Raw genomic sequence first — 21,809 nt, forward strand, 5'->3', positions numbered from 1 at the left:
GAATTCAATAGCACTTAGAGGGCTGCAGTGTTCTAGATCCAGAAGATTGGTGACCAACCATCTTCATACTATACTTAGTAAGAAGTATATTACTAACCATACTTAGTAATATAAAGCTGAGCAAGTTTAGGGGCAGGGGCAAAGTCCAAGTTCACCTTGAGCTTAGAAGGGCAGACCTGAACCAGACGGCCTGACTCACTCACCTGAGCGAGGATTTTATAAAGAGGCTCCAAGATAAACTCCACGAAGCTCCTCTGGGAGCTGCTAGTTGGGGCCTTTTTTGTGAACTTTCGCCTAAAAAGGAAAAAAGAGTTATTTATGGGTGATCCAGGAGGGAGATTCTGCTGTTATTGACCTCCAGGGTATATTACCTAAGTTCGGAATCTGAGCAGGGCCAAGGGGAAGGAATGTGTGTGTGAGAGAGATCATAAAGTTTCCCAAGAGACCCCTGGCATATGGTTATGACTCTCATGGATGCCTGAATTGAGCCGTAAAGACCTCAAGAGAAACTGCCTCGCATTCTGTTAGAGCTCATGAAGCCAGCTTACTTAGATGAGGGAAGATGGTAGCTCATGTCTAAGAAAAAAGTAGGTTTTTAAACTTCAGAAACTTTCTCTGTCAGTCCTCACTTACTGGGAAGATGAATCACCCCTCTAGAGAGCCATTTCCCACATTCTACTTACGTCTTGGGGTTGAAGTAGATGTCACCCCAGAGTCTTTTAGCAAATTCCTGGTAGTTAATGTCACCTATAAGAGAAGCCATACAATTACAATCTACTTAGCAAAGTATTTTTTGAAATTCTCTTTCAGGTGACATGAGTGTTTCGTAGCTGAGGAATTCTACCACCTTCCTTTCCAAGGACCCTACGTTTCCGTCTAAGTAGGCAGGCAGACAAAGACACAGAAGCACAAAGAAGGACAAAGCCTGTGAGTGTGGAACTCCTGGCTCCCTTCTCAACACTTGTCTGAGCCCCATGCCCTTCACGTGGCTCCTCGACCCCTAGGCCATTGGAGCTGACTCCCCCTCTGAATTCCTTTAGCTCTATCAGCCTACTGTCACTGTCACAGTGAAACTGCTGCAGTGGCTAAGTGGCCCTCAGCCCACACTATCTCACATTGCCATCCATCACTCTGTAGGATTCTGTGTACCACTGGACGAAGTTCCTAGAAGTCAGAGATTATTCATCATGCTTTGTTGTACTCCTAGCAAGACGACATGATATCAACTTTGGCGGTATGGTGTGAAAAAAAAAGCACCAAAGTGGATTCTACTCCCACTCCATCAAAAACTTCTGGGCATAGTTTTCCCGTATGTCAAATGAAGGGAAAATACTCAGTGGTCTCTGGTATTCCTTCCAGTGCTGATTTTCTAGAAGTCCATGAAAATGATGTTGGAGCCCACAGGTGGCTTCTTCATAAACCAACAGCAGGTTCCAAAATGAGTGATAATCTCTCCTGAGGCTCAGAGCCATTTTCCATCAGAAAATGAATCATCGATATAATTATAGGAAGTCTTGGATATTATTTTACATGCTGATCCAAAAAACACTGAAACATATAAACTGTTTAGATGAATTTCATTTATTGTCCATCTATCCATTTTTTTAAAAGAACCATCTGGAAACAACCGAAATATATACCTAATGATGGGAAGATGGTTAAGTTATAGGACATCTATACAGTGGACCAATGGGCAGTTACATAAAATAATTTTTTGTAAATAAATTTTAATGAAATCAGCAAATTCTTGTGATGTAATGCTGAGTGAATACTTATCCTGTTATGTATTTTATATATGTATATGAAATATGATCTCACTTATGTAAAATACTAAATAGAGAAAGGAACTATAACGAAATGTTTGTAATAGTTATGATAATGAAGTTATGAATAAATTTTGCTTTCTTGACTAGATTTTACTGTATTTCTTTACTAGAGTTCACTTTTCTACAATGAGGATGTTGTAAATAGGTATGCATATATTAAAAAAAAAATACCGAGTTTTATCTACCCATTTTTTTCACAAGAGCAAACACATCCACACTGAGCATGAGATAGGACAGCTGACTGGCAAGGACAGAATCCCCAGAGCTGCCAGCTGGGAGACTGCTCGCAGAGCCTGTCTTTTCCGCTCTAAAACGGGGTGATCGTAACCCCTCTAAGGAAGTATAGGATTTGACACACACAGCGCTCAGAACACGGTTTCTCCTGGAATCTGAGGGAACTGGGGAGGCAAGAGGTGGAGAGGGGCACGGGAGCCTCCTGAGATGGTAAGCTGGTCCCAGGGCTCTGGTGTCGAGGTTCCTGAAATCTACAGTCACGCATTCAGGCATTCCAGCAGAGGCTTGTTCGCACTCACTGCGTATCATGAATCCTCAAGCTGGCCGACAAAATTTCTACATGCCTAGATACAGATGGAAAGGTAGCTAGAAGCACTACCAGTGAGGGAGAGTCCATCTTTGAGGAAGAGATCTGAAGGGGCTTTGTGAACATGGATAATTTCTTTTTGACAAAATCTGTCTCACTCTAGGAAAGATTCTTATTCCTAGAGCTCTTTCTTCATTCTTTTCTTCCCAGTCCTCTTTAATTTTCTATTGTTTGGCAACCACTTAACCTGAAGAAAGGGTCTAGGATCCAAAAAGAGCCCCAAATGTGACAGTGACAGTTGATGAAATGCTCCCCGTGACTGGGGACTCTGGCATGAAGCCAATTTCTAAACCATTCAGCATGAAAGGCACACATGACTCAGGGGAAGCTGGTGAGACAGACTGCCAGCCAGAACTTACTTACCAAAGGTGTCAGCATAGATCTTGGCAAAGGAACCCAGTGTGAAGCAGATGCTGTACTGGGAGCTGGAGAAGCAGACGTTGCCCAGGAGTGGGGACAGGATCAGGTTCTCATCAGTGGAATACATGCTGAAACAGAGACAGTCATGAGCGCACAGCCAGGCTGACACACTGCCAAGGGTAAAGGGCAGGGACTCAATATCTCAGCTTCTCTCCAGCCATTGCCCTAAGATGGGGCTTACATAACAGTCAGCTTTGCCAACGGCCTGGACCAAGAAAGTGACATGATGGAGCTGTTCTCTAACTCCCAGTAACAGGCTGATTTCCCAGAGCTGGAAATGCTCTGCACAATCTCCGAGAAGTTAACTGCACAAGACAGACAAGGGGAAACTTGGAGGGCAGTGACAAAGGTTTCGGACCACAGGAAATGAATCAAATATGATCAGAGAGAAATACATTCTGGAGAAATCTCAATTTTACAATCACAAACAGATGTAAACACCCGTATCAATGAATGAATGAATGAGTGAATAAATAAAAGAGAAAGTAACTTTGTTCCCCACTCCCAACACCCTACTCTTCTTTATTCTGCTTTGTTTGGTTTTGTTTTACAAATTCGTGTTCGCTGAGATTAAAAAAAAACTAGTTGTACAAAGGGATCAAACCCACAACCCTAGCTTTAAGGACATGCTGTTTTGTGGAATTTCTCAATTTAGAAATAAAAGTGTTGGCTGATAAAGAGCAGTCCCCACCTTACTACACCTGAAGAAAGGGTCTAGGCACATGCTCCCCAAAGGCACATGCTTTTACCTCCTTTAAAGTCATGCTCCCCAAAGGCACATGCTTTTACCTCCTTTAAAGCTGCTTTTAGAGCACTGACCTCCATATTTCTAATGTTTATGTTGCTATTTCTTGTTTCGAGGTTCAGGTATGACTTTTTGGTAAAACAGCATTTAGCCCTATTCCACCCCATCTCCCTTACTAAAGAAGTTTATCCTTGCATAATTTGGACTCCTGATGTTTTATATTGATCTCTAGTCATTCTCAGCCTTTCCAAAGACAGGGAGAAGATATTCCTGTTGAGAATTGGTGCTGCAAACCTGAGCTGCTTCTGAATGTAAACCTGGCTCTGGCCACCTAGATGCTGTCCCCAATCCTCAACTGGAGAGGTGTTCTCTCAGTAGGAGGGGCCTCCTCCCAGGCTCTTTGAGGGGTCTCAAGAGGTCACCCAGTACATCCTTCAGTGTACAGATAAAACTGTCTTTAAGACATATTTAACCTAGTCTTCAAAGCCACCTTGATACTGTATTCTGGAGTCTCCCAACCATCATGCATACTTCTTGATATAAGCCCAACTTGTAAAGCAGCTAGATCTTCAGAAATGACAGCCAACAGTTCCTTTATTTACTGAGTCTGTGCTAATAAGATAATAACAGCTAGCATTATTCACCAATCAGTTATTGTACGCTAAGCACTACGTTAAGTATGTTACATCAACTATCTATTTAGTTTCTTATAACATCTCACTGGGCAAATATTATTATCCCTTTTTACAGAAGCAGAAACTGAGGCTCTACAAGCTTAAGTAATTTGCTCAAATGCACGTGGTTGGTATGAGGGGAAGATGAGATGATCCTAGAGCTCAAGGTATTGCCCATGATACTAAATTGAAGGTTTGTGTTAAGCTGCGCAGAGAGTTACTGAGGCCAAGGCCGTGGAGTCAATTCCTGTGGGGCCATGGAACGAGCTACCAGCCCGTCCAACATGCTCTTCAACACATGCCAAGGAATCAGAGCTGCTCCCGGAGGTGTTCGAGGTTAAGATTTATAAAAAAACCAGAGTCCCCGAGGACAGTGCCAGCATCCCTGTACCTTATCAATCCGTTGACCTCATCGACGATGTGGCGCAGCTTGTAATAAGCATCGGTTGGAGGCAGCTTCAGCTCCAGGATCAGCCGGTCGATTTTGTTGATGCACACAGTGACCGAGAGCCTCTCCTGCACCGCGTGCTTGATCAGCCGCTCTGTGTTCAGCATCACCTGACAGACACAAGGTGGTAAGGGCAAAAAGGGCAGAAAAATCCAGAGCAAAGACAAAGAGGGTACTATTTTAAAATCGAAAGTATAAGGAAAAGAGGACCTGGGGAACTATCGTTGGGTAGAAGCAGAGAGTATCCTGCCCAAAGACAAATTCAGAAACTTTAAGAGGGCACCTTGCGGAACTGAGAAATGAATAAACACACTGATGATGCTGGGGCCAGGTTCCTCTGTGCTGGAGAAGAAAAGGAGGCTTAGGAAGAAACTGTGGTGCTGAAATGGAATTGTGGGAATTAGGATAAACCAATGATTTCTTCTCTTTTGATTGTGTTAAAGATTTTTAATATATATGTATAGAAATAGCTATAGATATGATGGGTATATATATTATCTGTGTTCAATGAAAGGACCTAGAAGCAATGTACACCAGTAACAACAAACATACCCTGATCTCTGTTTCTAAATACCAGTCCCCACTCTAAGGAGCCAGAGCTCCTTGGAGAAATAGCTGAGTCCAGGATTGGGGCAGGGAATGTATAAGATGAGTCTAGAACATCTTTTTCTGCCTAAAAGGAAGGAAGTACTCCAAAAAAAGATGGGACATGTCAAAAGGAAAAAGGAGCCAGCCTGAAGGAACTCTTATTAACCAAATCTGGGATAGCTAAAGTATCAAAATATATAAGGATAGTAATGAATTATAACCCACGAGTAAAAGAAATATCTGTATCCATACTGATAATAAATAAGCAAATGCAGGAGAAGGGAAAACACTTCTTTATAATAGAATCCCAACCAATAAATAAAGAAGAAATAATAAGACTTAAAAAATCACAACTTGCAATTATTATAGAAATAAGCTAGGAATGATCAAGAGATGATAAAATTGAAGGTAAAGTTTGATAAGGAATAGAGCGTGTAACAGACTCAAGGTACTCTCCACGAATTATTTATTTCAAAGGGAAAATCGTAACTTTATACTAGAGAAACCTGGCAGACCCGCCTTAACCAATTGATCAAAGTTAACACTGCAAACAACGGGATAAAGTGACATCACGGGCCTCCTGGTGTGATGGGACCAATGAGAACACAACTATACTTATGTATATTCCTGCCCAAAATAACCTGAATGTAATCACGAGGAAACATTATACACACCCAAATAGAGAGACATTCTACAAAATAAATGGCATACGCTCTTTATGCCAATGTCATAAAAAGACCAAGAAAAGTAAAAGAGCAGTTTCAACTAATTAAAAGAAACCAGAGACATGAGGACTAAATGTTATGCAGCATCCTGGATCAGGAAAAAATTCTACAGAGGACATTATTGGGGCAATTAGTGAGACTAAGATCCGTAGAAAAATAGCTGCACAAAAATATTGTATCAATGTTGAAGTCTCTGATTTTGATAACCGTACTGTGGCTATGTTAAGTAAATGTCCTTATTCTGAGGAAATACATTCTGAAATATTTATTTTCAGATGGTTCAAGGAGGAAATATATGCATGTGTGAGAATATATGCATATACATACAAAGAGAGAGAGAATTACAAAGCAAATGAAGGTGAGTTCTTTGTACTATTCTTGCAACTTTTCACTAAGTTTGAAGTTATTCCAAAATGAAATCAATTTAAAAAAGAGCAACTCTGGCTCCCTCTGCTGGCTATCTCACCAATGACAACATGAATGAGGTTAATTAGCCAAATTACTTAATCTTTCAATTTAGAAAGATAAAAGACACCCTGGGCCTTTCAACTTCAATCTCTCTTTCAAGCTTAGAAAAACTCATTAGCATTTAAAATCCATTTATATGAATATATTCTCTTCCCTCCCTTTTATTTACAGCTGTCATTTTACCATTGTGTTTCCTGAATAACAATGGGGATCTTATCATTTTGAGCTTTACTAGGCAGGGCGTGAGGGACTCACATTGAGAATTAATTTTGAACTTCATTTGCTGCCCTAATTTTAGAGTGAACATGAGCCTTAAGCCCACAGCTTTTCATGTTCTCTGGCTCCCGGCTTGTTCAGTGCTCTGGGTATTGTGTGAAGCAAACCTAACAGGGAAGAAGGGTCCTAAGAGACAGTAGAGTCAGACTCACGCCCTCAGCAGCATCGATGAAAAGGACCACTCCATCTGAGATACGCAAGCCAGCCGTGACCTCATCAGAAAAATTCACATGTCCTGTAAAGGAAATACCAACTAAGTAGCCACTTGCATGGTGGCAGGACGAGGCGCAATTAACTGGTAGGTGGTCTGAAGAGCACTGCAAAGCATGTGATTCCCCAAGATCCCCTTTCCCTTCTCCCCACAGCTGCCCGTAGTGTATAAAATTCCACCATTAGAGTCACATACTTGGATTAAACTTTTACCCAGGAGGTCCCCAAACATAAAAAGAACCAAGTGTTTTTTAACTAGGAGGGCATAACATATTCACATTCACACATGAGCTTAGCCTAATCAGCAATAAGCAGAGTTCTGTGGGACAGAAGACAATCTGGACAGGAAAAAGGGCAAAGAAGGGCCTGGAGCATGGGAGACAGTACTTGGCAAGGTGCTGCTGGTGGAGGGGAGGGCTGACAGGTATGAGGGCATTGGGCACCTGATGGGGCAAGGAAGTCCAATCTGTCAAATCCTAAATTTTCCTATTTAAAACTCTGCTCCAAGTTGGTCCTTTCCAAAAGATAAAGTGAGCCACAAGGCAAGGAATGCTGCTCCCACTGGAACGAGTGTGTCCCCGAGCGGTCGGTGTGTTGCTCCCATAGTCTCTTTCAAAAGACTGAGAGTACCTGAGCCTGGGGACCACAGATGACTCACCTTGTTACCCCAGTGTCTAGCATGGGCCTGACACAGGTTGAAGTGAATAAATGAATAAGATTCCTTAAAATTTAAATATTCTAGAGCAAAGAAAGGAGCAAAATAGAAGGCTTGCTAATTAACCAGTGAGAAGCGAAGGAGACAGCGAGTCAAGGAGTGTCCTACCTGGAGTGTCCATGATATTGAAGAGGTAAGATTTTCCCTTGGTATCTGGCAAAACCACTGTCACAGGAGTGCTTTTGATGCCAACACCTCTCTGAAAGTCACAAAAAGAGAGTGGTCAAGGCTTCTTACACAAGTGGGTTCATTCCGCTCTTGGGGCTTGCCAGCTGCTAGGAAACTGCACTGCTGTCTCTCCTTGTAGTGGGTGTGTTTTTTATCTAGGTCTCTTACCAAAATGACTTTGAAGATGAATATCTTGGTGTTAAATAGGATTTTTTTGGAGGGGTTGGTTCAAATACAAAAAAGTAAAAATAAAAATGAAGAAGCAAGCAAAGCAGTATTAAACCTTAACAGAGAATCCAGAGTCCTAAAAGCTTATCTTCCTCATAAACTAGAAACGAAAATAATAACTAAGCACTATACAAGTAAAAAGAAACAATCTGGGGGCATTTTAGTATCAGAAAATATTACGAAAGCTTTAACAGGGAATAATTATTAAACTCTAGTCAAATAACTCTATTAAAAACAACAGTAGCTAACATTTGCTGGTTGTTTATCATATGCTGGCACTATTCAGAGTTTCTTTAGTTAACCATACTGATGTACTTGAGCTTTCCATGTGGTCGTTCAAGACAAAGAGACAGAAATAAAGAAGGTGAAAGAGAAAGGGTTAGAAGGGAGGAATAAAGATCCAGATGGAAAGAAAGAACCAATCGGAATGGGAAAGACAGTGATGTACGCTTACTCCTTTATACAAAAAGAGAAGTACAAAGACAGACGGACCCATTCTCAAAGAGATCTACTCCTAGAAAGAGATCATCATATAGATGAAGTTATCTTATAGATTTGAAGGATGTTGTCATTTAAAAAATCATGTTGAGCTTCTGTATAACTTACGGCAGAAAGGTAGATGTCACCTCTTAGTATCTGCTCTATTAGGTCAAATTAAATCCAGTCATGGACAGGAGGTTCCCCCCTTTACCCTACAGCTTGCCTACCCAGCTCTCTTTCAAGTTATAAATCATGGGATGTCTGGGAGAAGCAGGGAGATGAAAAGGTGTGGGGTGGGAGTGGAGGAGGGGTGCGGTACGGTCGAAAGTGTTATCGTAAAAGTTCCCCTACGGAACTACTGCTGCTGGGTCTGGTGTGGGCAACAGTTAGATTTCCCAAGGCACACTTACCTCTTGCTCTGTGAAGAGGATGTCAGTGTAGCACAGCTTAAAAAAAAAGAACTACCGTTACCACCTGAATTCAGACTCCTCTTCTGCATGAACCATCAATCACTTTTCTTCACCACCTCCCAACTCAAGGGTTTCTGCCCCAGAAGGAGAATAGATTGAAGAGAGCAGGGTGTCCCTACAGAAATTCCAGACACTGAGAGCAGTGTCCTCCCAGATGGAAAATGCTCCTGGATGTGTGTTTTTTGGGGGACTGGCGGTGGTCACTGAAGACCAGGTATGGCTGGAGAGCTAAATTATATTAAATTCACTGAATTCTTAGAGTGGTAAAGGGAGATACATCCAGCCTTCAAGGAACCCCCGCACATCAAAACAGTCAATCTGGCAGAGACTGAACAATTATTGCTCTGAGACCTGCAGCCACACTTGGCTTCATTCACAGGCATTTAAATTTATCATGAAAAGAACAAGGTCCAATTGTATTATATTTATAGAGGAGGCTTTTAATATTATGACAGGAAAAAATAGGCTGTAAATGTCAGGATATATCAGAACAGAGGAGGGATCTCAAGTGCAGAGCATATCATCAAAAAATACTGCAAGTTAATATTCTCTATGCTCCTAAGAAAGTTGAAATTATTTTCTTAAAGGCTATTAATAGAGATTACACAATTATAAAGCAGCACTTTGTAGGCGTCATTATTTATAATGACAGGGGGAAGTTGAAAGAAGAAGAGAGACACACCCCTGTAGATTCTGAATGGTTCATCCCATACCCTCAATAGAATTTCTACTTACATCTTGGTCATAGCGCTTTCTGATTTCCGGGTGAGTCTGCTCTATTAAACAATCTACAAAACACGTCTGAAAGGAAAGAGAAGGTTAAGACCTGCCGACCACAGAGGAAAATCTACTCTACCCTTCCCCGAGCTCCCAACATACCACACATTTAGAGATAAGGAGAAGAGAACCAGGAGGATTATGGGACAGCGATGGATTAACACTGAAGCCACAGGATTATTTTCAAATGAAAGATGCAATCTTTCTTGGACAAACATCTCCAGGGAAATGAAAACATATAAAATCAGAGCAAGGCTCAATTTTCCCTCTTCCATCTAGATGTAGACACAAAGTTCAGACATGCAAGTGGCTTAGTAACAGGCTCCATTCGCTGCTCAGAAAAAGTGAGAATGTCATAGTAAGGTTTCACAATGGGCATGGAGGCCCCCCACATTCAGGAGGTCCAGCTTTATGGGCTCAAACCCCAACCTGTGATGAAGGCTTAAAAAATGGGCGAAAACAAAAAGAAACCCTGTTCCAAGTAGCCAAAAGTTTTCTAACCTTGCCGTGATGAAGGTGGCCACAAAGGGTCACATTTCTGATGAGCTCCGAGTTATCCATCAGATCTGCCAAGAAGCTAAAAAGAGGGGGGAAAAAAAAGAGAAAAGAGACTTTGGCAAAAATTTTCACATGGGGAGTGGTGCAAAGGTGTTTTAGGCATTTTTGGCCAGGAACAATTTTCACACCACCAGGAGAACGCTCAGAGGCAGACGACGTGAATTTCTACATCTACACAGTTCTAGCTATGGAAATCGAACAGACTTATCCATGTGGTGACACAACCCATGAAATGTCATAAGGATTTCAGCAGTAAAACAATGAGATTTAAAAAGCAAGGAAGAAGAAAAACAAAACTAAATACCAGAACTAACACACGTATAGAAATAATATCCCTTCAGGCGAGATGCTACCCATTTATTCCACTGATGCTAAGGAGACTTGAAATCACTTTGGGAACTTCTCTTTTAAAACTGCCGTCAGAGCTAGTTAACAAGAAAACATCAGCGCAGTAACAGTGCTGAGCAGAGGACTTCCATCTTGACCAAAACCAGCACTTTCTTTCTTGCTTATCACCCACTTTATTTATGGCCAGTAGGCTTCAGATGACTTTGGCTCTTCAAAAAATCAAGTCTGTTTTCAAAGATTGGCGATTTTTAAAAATCACTATTGAGAACACAAAGAAGTATGAAGCAAATTCTGAAGATAATTGAAAAGTTGTTTCAAAAATGTCTGAGTGATGGCAGGTGAGGCGACCATTTCAGAAGGGACCCCACTCTTTCAGACATACAAGATGACAACACGGTTAAAAGAAAAAACACGATAATTTCATTAACTAATAACAAGTCTCAAGTACTTTAACATATGAAGGCCTTACGAGTGCATTTCATAAATGAAAATATTTTCAAAAAGTCTGCAGTATGAACAGTCTAAATTATTCTATACATATATCTAACTACTTAGGCCCTCTTTTTAAAAATAGTTATGTTCCCAAAACACTTAGCCATTTTACCAAGTCAAAATAGGCTCTGGTGGCCCAACACTGACATTATAATACCTAATACTCTTTGTCTCAAAGGCTGATTTTCAATACTAAACTAAAGGTTTAGAAGAAGAGAAAAAGAAGCTGAGATCTGGATGAGAGGCAAGAGAAAAGTTCAGACTGCATCTAAATATCCCAGCACCATATAAACTGAAGGAAAATTTTGGCAAACTGTAGAGAGATTCTGCTTTTGCAATTCACTGGCTACTTCAACCACAACCCACCTAATATGTCCATGAAAAAATGAATCGACGCTATTCATACAGAGAGGCTGAGAGACATTATAACTTACTCCATTTCATACACTGTGACAGGTAATGTCTGCTCCATCAGAGTGAATTTCTTGGTTTTCACTGGTTTAATGATGGGTTCAATATAAAAATATAGAGCTCTGTTCCATTAGACTGAACCTGCAGAACGTATGATACATGGTACCAATTTATGTTGTTTTGAAGGATCACTTGTTGAGAAAGTTCTGGGAATGCTGTTTCGTACAAGACAGTGAAGGATCTTGAATCGTGGACTAACGAGTTTGGGCTTCATTTTTGTGGGAGGTAGGGAGAGGAACTGGATATAGGTTGAGGTCAATGTCAGTCCAAAATCTCTCCTTGAATTTGTAAAATGCGACTACTTTGAAAGTAAGCACTGTGAGGGTTGGTTAAATGAGTTGGGATTATTTGAATAGAAAACTTATCAGACCAGAGGGAGAACTTAAAAAGTTCTTAAAAAGAACTTAAAAAGTCTTCAAGAACCTAAACATATATTAGATAAATAAAGAAATACTCCTATGTGCTTGGTAACAAGCTATGAGTTTAACTGAATATTAAAACGAGGTTAACTGAATCTCAATCCAGAAACAGTATTTGACAGTAGAAAAGAAACACAAATCAATTCATTCATTCAGCTTTCGAGAATGCTGATGAAATGAAGCGTTCTAGTTTCAATTTCACCTGCCAAGCCAGTGACTCCTGACTTACCTGTGAGAGGCTGGGTGTCTTCCTCCTGAACTATGGTCTCCACTTCAGGACCATACACTTCTTCAGCGGTGGGATAGTATTTCTTATCCTCATGCAGCACCACCTCCATTCCAGGGTGATCTTCATCATGATCACCTACATCATCGTCATCGTCATCCTCATCCATCTAAAAGCAAGAGGGAAGGAGTTGTAAGATGCATGCACTTTTCCTGCTCAATGACTGACTATATCACATGAATTAAGGGCAGTGACTTCACAAGTGTGACAGCTTGATTTCGAGTTGTGCTAAAGAGTCAGCAGGGCAGGTTCTACCCTTGCCTGATCCTTCACAAAGAGAAGACTATAAGCCATGGCTACACACAGCTCTCCTCATTCATACTAGCCTCTTCCTTAACATGGGCCACTGGTCACAAGTGGATTGAGATAGGAGAAAATAAATGCTCATCACCACACACCCTTTTCAGGGAAAAAATAACTTCTTCCAAGGGCAAAGCCAGGATCCAGAGGTAGAAATCGTGAACAAGTCTGTATCTTTAAAATTTTTCACTTCGATTCACAGAATTATTTTTGAAAAATACTTTTCTGACAGAAAATAACAGGTGTTGGTGAGGAAGTGGAAAAGTTGGAAGCCTCATATACTGCTGGTGGGAATGTAAAATGGTACAGTTACTTTGGAAAACAGTTTGGCAGCTCCTCAAAACTTTAAACAGTTACATGTGACCCAGCAATTCCATTCCTAGGTACATACTCAAGAGAAACAAAAACTTATGTTCATACAAAAACTTACAAAGAAATGTTCATAGCAGCATTGTTCACAAGAGTCAAAAGTGGAAACAACCCAAATGTCAATCAGCTGATGGATAAATAAAATGTGGTATATCCATATGATGGAATATTATTTAGCAATAAGAAAAATACTTTATACATGCTACGACATCGATAAATCTTGAAAACATTATGCTAAGTGAAAGAAACCAGACACAAATATTGTAGGATTCCATTTATATGAAATGTCCAGAATAAGCAAACCTATAATAGTGATAGAAATTAGCCTAGTGATTGCCTAGGGCTGGGTGGGTAGGTGGGGGAATGAAAGAATTGGGGGTGGGGGAGTGGGGTGATGGTTAAAGAGTATGGGATTTCTTTCTGTGATGATGAAAACATGCTAGAATTGACTGTGATGATGGTTGCATTACTCTGAATATCCTAAAAGCCAGTGAATGTACATGTTAAATAGGTGAATTGTATGGCATGTGAATTACATCTCAATAAAATTGTTCAAAAGAACTTTGTAACATAGATAATCAGAAAGTACACAGGTAACTAGAAAACAGACAAGCAAAAAAAATCTACAATGTAGGTATTTACATCCTATATTTTTTGATGACTGCGGTCTACCACACACAACTTATTTAACCAATTCCCTATTTTCTAACATAGAAGTGGTTTCTAATTTTCAGCACTACAAACATCAACCCTCATGGCTCAGGGCCTCTGCATTTGCTGTTTCAATAAACAGCAAATAAACCACTTTTTATACACCCATTTTTGTGAACATCATTATTTTTTTAGGACAAATTCCAGAAGTAAAATTGCTGGGCCCAAAGGGCGGCGTACTTAAGGCTTTGATATGTATTCTGCCCTGCAGTAATGCCATTCAATGCACTCACATGGGTAACACATGAGAACACAACACATTTTGGAGCTGGATGAGAGGTCCTGTGGCTTAGCTGTTAGTCATTCATTCAACAAATATTTAATGAGCACCTGCCATGTACCAGGCACTTTTCTGGACACGATCCTGCAACTTCTCACACATTAGGAATACCGTCAGATGGGAGTTCTTTAAGTGATTTTTGTCCTGTATCCTCAGTGTACAGCACAGTGCCTGTCACACAGCAGGCCTTGTTAAATGAATTCTTTCTATATATTCCTGCCCGTTGAGTACTTCCAATAGCATGGCACTCGCTCATGAGACAGGCCATTTCCCAGTTGGAAGTCACAGTTCGAAAGACAGTCTCTCTAAATAACTTCCAATGTACCTCCCTATAAATTAATTCATGGTCACAGCAACATTGAACAAAGTGATGCCCTCTTCTGCTAAAAAATCCTTTAAATAACTAAAAGAGGCTACTACACCACCCTTTATGTTCCAAAACATCTTGGAACACCATTCACTCAACAAATACTTATTGAGCACTTACTATGTGCCAGGCACTATTCTAGGTATTGATAATATAGCAATTTAAAAAGAGAAGTGATGACATTTGAGCAAAAATCTTAAAGAAGAGAGAAAGTTCAACAAGTAGCTGGGGAAGTGCATTCTAGTTGGCTGAAACAGCAAATGCGAAGGCCCTGAGCCAAGATGATCAGCCAAAAAGCCAGTACGGTGAGACTGCAGTCAATGATGGGGAGAAGGGTGTAAGCGGAGATCTCATAGGAGGTGGCTGTGTAAGATCTTCTGGATCATTCTAAGTAATCTGAATTTACTTTTACTCCAGGGCAGTGGTTCTCAACCAGGGGCAATTTTGCTTCCCAGGGAACATTTGTAATGTCTGAAGATATATTTGGTTGTCACGACTGGGTATGCATGCGTGGGATCTAGTGTGCAGAAGCCAGGGATGCTGCTAAGTATCCTACAAAGCACAGGACAGTCCCACAAAAAATTATCTGGTCTCAAATGTCAATGGTGCTAACGCTGAGAAACCCAGCTCCAGTGGTTTTGAGCAGAGAATATGACCAGATCATTGTTTTAAAAGAATCGCTCAGGTTCCCATACTGAGAATATACTGGAAGGAGGGTGATTAGTTACGAGGCTACTGCAAATATTTCAGAAAAGAGATGACAGTGATGGTAGCTTGGACTGAAGTGGTAGCTGTGAAGGTGGTGAGGAGAGGTTTGATTTTGGGTATGTTCCGAAGGTGGAGTCAAAGTGCATTCTAATGAATTGACAGTAGGTGTGAAAAAAAAGAAAAAGAGGCAAGGTTTTTGACCTGAGCCACTGGAGAATGGCACTGTCTTTACTGAGATGAGAAAGACTGCAGCAGGTTGGGGGTGGAGCAGGGGGCAGGGAGGGGGAGAAGCTCAGTGTAAGACCTGCTAAGTTTGAGATGCCCTATTAAACACGGAATAGAGATGCCAAGAAGGAACTTGGACATACGAACCGAGGTTCGAGAGAAAGGTCCAGAATAGAGATACATATTTGAGAATCCTTAGTGTATATTTGATAGGCCGGATATGAATGTAGATAGAGAAGAGGTATAAGGAATGGAGCCCTGGGGCCTGTTGATGTTTAGAGGTTGGGGAGATGAGGAGGAACCAGCAGTGAAGACTGAGAAGGACCAGCCAGTGAGAAGAAGGAAATCCTGGGGGTTCCTTGGAAGCTGAGGGAAGAGGGAATTTCAAGGAGGGAGTGATCAGCTGGGTCGGTCAGATGCTGCAAACAGGTCAAGTAAGATGAAGACTGGCTCTGGGGCAGAGGTCACTGGTGACCTTGACCAGAGCAGTCTCTGTGGAATGGGAGAGGCAAAATGACAGAAGTGGGTTTGAGAGAAATGTGAGGAGAGGATTTGGAGATGGCAACTATCAACAACTCTTTTGAGATGTGCTGCACTGGAAGCAGGAAAATGGAAAGTAACTGAAGGGGGATATGGGGTCAAGAGAGGATTTAAAGATGAAATAACAGCAAGTCTGTATGTTGATGGGGATGCTCTAGTAGAGAGGGAAAACTGGGAACGCAGGAGAGAGGGGAACATTGCTGGAGGAACGTGTTGAGCACGTGAAAGGATGGGATCTAGTTTCTAGTCGACAGAAACGAACTAATCATTCATCGGAACAGGAGGGAAGGCATATGGCACAGATGTAGAGAGGTGGGTAGATGTAGTGGTGGGAGCTTGTTTTCCTTCACACAAATTCCAGCATGTAAACTTCTTTCTTAAAAAGAACACGAAACCCTCCAGTGGTAAGTTCCCCGGCCACTTCCTATCATCTTTACATTCTACTTGTATTAATGTGACCTAAGATTACATTAGCTCTTTTGGTAGCCGCACATATTCCACTGGTGGTGGCTTCAAAATAGCTATCAAGCCAGTTTTCTCCTGCCCCATACTGCTAGATGTATGTTGAATCTAGGTGTATGATTTTATGTAATAATTTCTAACTACCTATAATTACTTCTACCTGAGTGTCCTGACGGTAGCTCAATTTGACAAGTCTAAAGTAAAACTAAAAAAGCATCTTTTTATCACTTCCTTTTGTCTGTTATAACCAGTGTTCATCTGGTCATCCAGCTCCCCCCATTCTTTTTCTCCCCCAACATTCAAACAGTGACCCAACTCTTCATCTTTATATCCTTCCAATGTGATGAACTTCTGCAGGCCTCCCAACCCTCCCTTCACTAAAGGATCCCAGCATCTTGCTTTGATCATGTCACCCTTACTCCCAGTTTCCCACTCAAGGCCTTCTCCAGTGTGGCCCCTCCTCCTCAGCTTCACACTCCCAGCTGTCCTCCAGCAACTGCACTTTGGAAATTGGAAGGGGAAATCATTTCCTCTGAACATACAACCTCTGGGCCCCTGCTCACTGTACGCCTAGAATGCCCTTCTCTCTTTCCGGTTTCCAGTATCAAAATTCTATGCATCTCACTGCTATATGTCTCAATAAAAAAAATGTTTAAAAATAATCTGTGCCTCCCATGTGGACGAGGAGGTTATAGGAGCTCTTATTCTGCTAGAAGGAATATAGACTGACGCAGTCACACTGAAGAGTAATCTGATCGTACTTAGTATAAACACTTAAGTAAAAATATGATCCTATGATCAGCGACTCTGTTTTTGGGAATATAACCCAAAGAAATTTTCACATGGTGCATAAAATTGAGAATATTCACTGCAGTATTATGTGTCGAGAGAAGGCTGACGGCAGGTAACTTGGGGTACCCATCGCTAAGTAACGCACAGCAGGGAGAACTGAACAGCAAGTTGTCACAGACTAGACATACTCACAGCAACAGAGCTGGATCCTAAAATGCATCACTCATCACATGCTCAGTGGCAAAAGAAACAGAATGATACAGATAACAGGATACCATTTACTTAAATTAATGTACTTAAATTAATGCACATATACAATGAAACTGTACACTTTGCAACTCACACAAACAAAAAGCACACATATGTTAGATCAATTACTACGGTAACAGGTATGAGAGATAAAAAGGAATTAATAGGTTAAATAAGAGCACAGCCTTGGCAAGCAATAATATCAAGGAGTATGAGCTAGAGTATGATGAACTCAATCTTCTGCACCGAGGTAAAAACATTCACACACAGCCTAACCATTCTTTTTTGTTGTTGTTATTAATAGCTTTAGTGAGATATAATTCGCATTCCACCGAATTCACCAATTTTAAACGCACAATTCAATGGTTTTTAGTATATGCAGAGTTGTGCGACCATCACCACAATCAATTTTAGAACATTTTTATCACCCCCAAAGGAAACTCTGTATCCTCTAGCTATAACCCCACACCCCAATTCCACGCCCCCAACCTACACAATCGCTAATCATTCTACTTTCTGTCTCTACAGATGCCTACCCTTTCTTCAGGTCTACTTTGAATGTGACTTCCACAGCTATCTTTCTTGGTCATCCCAGCAGGAAGAATGCCTCCTTATATACCACTATTATGAATATAAATTAATATGATTTAAATGGCACTTGTCCTTCCCTATCTCATAAATATTTTTGCATGTACTTCATCTCCCCTGGCAAGCTGTAGATTCCTGCAGGGCAGAGCTAATGCCTTGGCTCTCTCAGCATTATGATTCCTTGCAAATAGTAAGTGCTCTATAAATACTTAATGAATTCTTGGGCTCTATTTAGCCAGGAATTCAAGTTTGTTGGGATCACTTTGAATTTACATTCCATTATCCAATAATTAGCTTATGTGATGTGCAAATATTAGAAACTTCTCTTCTCTATCTTCACCTAGGTCATTGATAAAAAGGTTGAAAAGGATGGGACCAAGCATGGATGCTAGGGGCATGTCACAAGAGCTCTGGTGGTGATCCATTAATCAAACTCTTTGGGCCCCATTGTTCAACAGCTGTGACTTTTCCTCGTATTATGACTCAGCCTCTATTTTTCCACAAGGACATAATGAGTTACAGTGGTTACCTTGGGGAGTGAAATGGATTAAGAACCAAAGAATATTTTCTATCTGATTTGAATAAGAGTATATTCATGAGTTACTTGTATAATAAAAAATATTGCTTTAAAATAATATTTTTAAAAAAGAAAATAACTGGTTTATAAGAAAAGTGATTTCAAAAGCCTTGCCCAAATCAAGATACATAATATCCACAGCACACCTTTGACCTATAATACCTCAAACTAGTAATTGTATCAAGAATAAATTTTTATAAACTCATATAACCTTCCTAAGTATTCGATGCCATCTGTGTTAAATTTCCGTCCATAATTTTTACCATGGATGCATATCACACTTATTAGCCTATAGTTTCTGAAATGCAATGCCTTATCTCCATCTTTGCAAAGTAGGACGAATTGCCTGATTCACTTTCTAGGACCACAGCCAGTCCCCAGTTTCTTAAAGATGACCACAGAGGCTCTGAGCTTACCTCTTTGAGGTCTCCTCCACCACCCCACCTAGGTAGGACCCAATGCATATGGTGGACCTGGAGACCTGAACATACTCAAGGCCGCGAGATGCTCTCTTTTAGCCTCACCTATATGGCTCAAATTTACTTTTCCTTTTCCAGTGTTTATTTGATTTTTTTCTAGTCTGAAGGACATTTTCTCTGATGGAGAAGACAGATGGGATGGCAGCCGGGACTTCTGCCCTGCTTCCCTGCTGTTTCATTAATGCCACACCTCCATCGATAAGCAGTGGGCCTATTTACTTCTTATTCTGAACAGTGCTAAAATATAAAAGCCATCTTTGGAGTCTTTTGCAAGCCTCAAATCATCTGGACTTCATCCTCCATAGCTCTCCCGAAGGGGAGTCATAGGAGTCTGCACCTTCTCTTTCTGCTTTTATTCATCTTTCAAAACCCGAGCTTATGAAGGACTTCCCAGGGCACCTGTGCTTGGAAAAGGTGACTACATTATATTTCCTTTCGGAACTTCAATAGCTAAGTTTTCTTAGGAGCAGTATAAGAACCCTAATAAGTCATATCACAAAGAGGACAATGTTAGAGATATAAACAGGTATTATGGGAGCAGAGTGGATTCAGTACTTTATTGCTTTTTTAAAAGAGAGAGAAAAAAAGCAATTTACGCCTTACCTCGTCAAGATCTTTGGTCTCTCTGCCCAATTCATCATCATCTTCATCAGAATCTAGCTCTGGGCCAATATAATTCCCAAACTCATCATACAAGTCAGTATCCATGATGCTAAAATGCAAGGAGAAGAGGAATTAGATTCTGGTAAGGTAATGAAGGCCTCCATGGCTCCACCTTTCAAGCCTTATAGTTGACCATATCCCATCACACAGCCCCTCTCCAGTTACATCAACCCACTGAGTGGTCCCCTCAAAGGCCTGGACATTCCCTATTTCTTCTACCCATTGTCACTGTTTACATACTCTTCTTCCACTTCTTTTTTAATGCTAAAATGATTTTTAATTGTAAAATAATTTAATACCATAAAGTTGCAAAAATAGTACAAATCTTTCTTTTTCCTAAATTATTTGAGAATAAGTTGCTGATACAATGCATCATCACCCCAAAACTTTATTTAGCGCAGGAGTTTGCAAATTATGGCCTGTGGCTAAATCTGGCCTGCCGCCTGATTTCACAAGCCCCCAAGCTAAGAATGCCTTTGACATTTTTAAACAGTTGAAAAATCAAAAGAATATTTCATGATACATGAAAATTAATTACATGAAATTCAAATTTCAATGTCTATAAAAACAGCTTTATTAGAACACGGCCATGCTCATTCATTTATATGGTCTACAGCTGCTTTCGCAGTGTAACAGCAAAGTTGAGTAGCTGCAACTGAGTCCATATGGCCCAAAAAGCCTAGAATATTTACTATAGAAAAATTTCTGTCTGCCAACCGCTGGTTTAGTGTCTGATTCCTACAAACAGGGACATTCTCGTACATAATCAGAAAAACACAATTGACACATTACTACCACCTAATCCACAGACCCTCCAGTCACGTTTCACAAACTGTTCCAATAATGTCCTGCATAGTAAAGGATCCAATCCAGGACTGCATTTTTGCATTTAGTCGTCAAGTCTTTAGTTTCTTTTACTATGGAACAGTTCCTCAGTCTTTCCTTGACTTTATGACTTGACACTTTTGAAGATTACAGGCTTGTGAGTTTGTAGAATATCCCTTCGCTTGGGTTTGTCTGTTTCCTCATAATTAGGGATTTCTGGTATTTCTGGCAGGGATACCACAGAAGTGATGCTGTATTCTTTTTAGTGCATCTACTCTCTGGTATATGATTTTAATTTGTCCCATTAGTGGTGATATAACTTAATCGCCTGATTACCATGATGTCTGGCAGGCTTTTCTATTGTAAAGTTACTTGTTTTCTCTTTGCAGTTAATAAGTATTTTATGGGTTTTCTATACTTCAATTACTGAAATTCTATTCAAAGTACAGCTCAAATGCCACCTCCTTCAAGCTTTCTGAGATCCTCGGTTTCTCTCTCCCCTATGCCGATATAGCCTTCTGGACCTTTACCAGAATTTAATTGTTTTGAAGGCAGTTACCTGTATTACCCTCACCAACTCTACAGCTTACAAGTAATAAACAACAGAAGAGAGCATGGGTTAAGGACTTGAGCTTTGGAGTTGGAAGACCTGGATGTGAATCTTAACTTTGTCACTTAATAACTATGTAACTTCAGGTAAACTACTTCACTCTAAACCTGTTTCCTCAACTGGAATATGGAGTGAATAATTCCCATTGAACGAAAGGTTGTGAGAATTAAACAAAATAGTCTGTGTAAAGAATTTATCAGAGTCCTAGGTTCAATAAATGTTATCTAGCATTTTGGCCATTCTTGAATACAGGAACCCTGTGTTCCTTGTGCCCACCTGCCAATTCAGCTTGCACAAGCAGGAACTGGATAAATGTTAAGTGAATAAAATGTTTGAGATACTGTTATTTCTTGCACGAGGTTAATCTCTCCATCTCCTCAATGCCACCTGTTGAGTGCCAAGTGTAGATAAAATAGAGAATTAAGAGCTTCGAGGATTGGTAATTAAATGTGAATTATTACGGAAACTTTCACATGCATAAATTCTTTTTACTTCCAAAGAGCTATCACATCTGTGCTCATCTCATTCTTCCAAAATCCATGAAAGGACTGCAGAAATTTGTATAGAAAGCTGTTCATAGGACAAATCAAGCTCATTTCTGCTTCAGGGCCATTGTACTTGCTATTCTCTTCCGAAATGCTCTTCCGTTAGATATTTATACCTCATTCCTT

The 21,809-nt window shown here is 40.5% G+C and overlaps 1 protein-coding gene across 3 annotated transcripts in view; it reads right to left on the minus strand.

Moving 5' to 3' along the window:
• The window catches only part of EFTUD2 (elongation factor Tu GTP binding domain containing 2), a 33,872-nt gene that overhangs the window by 11,268 nt on the left and 795 nt on the right, over positions 1-21,809 (minus strand). For 2 of the 3 annotated variants that reach the window (XM_006910138.3, XM_006910139.3), the window contains exons 2-13: positions 19,644-19,752; positions 12,337-12,502; positions 11,652-11,730; positions 10,321-10,396; positions 9,778-9,843; positions 8,983-9,018; positions 7,805-7,895; positions 6,924-7,006; positions 4,658-4,824; positions 2,791-2,915; positions 684-747; positions 204-294 (exon numbers count right to left, since the gene is read on the minus strand). In XM_006910138.3, coding sequence (XP_006910200.1) covers positions 204-294; positions 684-747; positions 2,791-2,915; positions 4,658-4,824; positions 6,924-7,006; positions 7,805-7,895; positions 8,983-9,018; positions 9,778-9,843; positions 10,321-10,396; positions 11,652-11,730; positions 12,337-12,502; positions 19,644-19,748 — 1,149 coding nt within the window. In that variant the 5' untranslated portion in view covers positions 19,749-19,752. Of the gene's footprint in view, positions 1-203; positions 295-683; positions 748-2,790; positions 2,916-4,657; positions 4,825-6,923; positions 7,007-7,804; positions 7,896-8,982; positions 9,019-9,777; positions 9,844-10,320; positions 10,397-11,651; positions 11,731-12,336; positions 12,503-19,643; positions 19,753-21,414; positions 21,528-21,809 lie in introns of those variants that run through there. The other variant, XM_025045601.1, reaches the window with a different exon arrangement.

Source organism: Pteropus alecto, unplaced genomic scaffold (genome assembly GCF_000325575.1).
Source record: "Pteropus alecto unplaced genomic scaffold, ASM32557v1 scaffold313, whole genome shotgun sequence".
Lineage (NCBI taxonomy): Eukaryota > Metazoa > Chordata > Mammalia > Chiroptera > Pteropodidae > Pteropus > Pteropus alecto.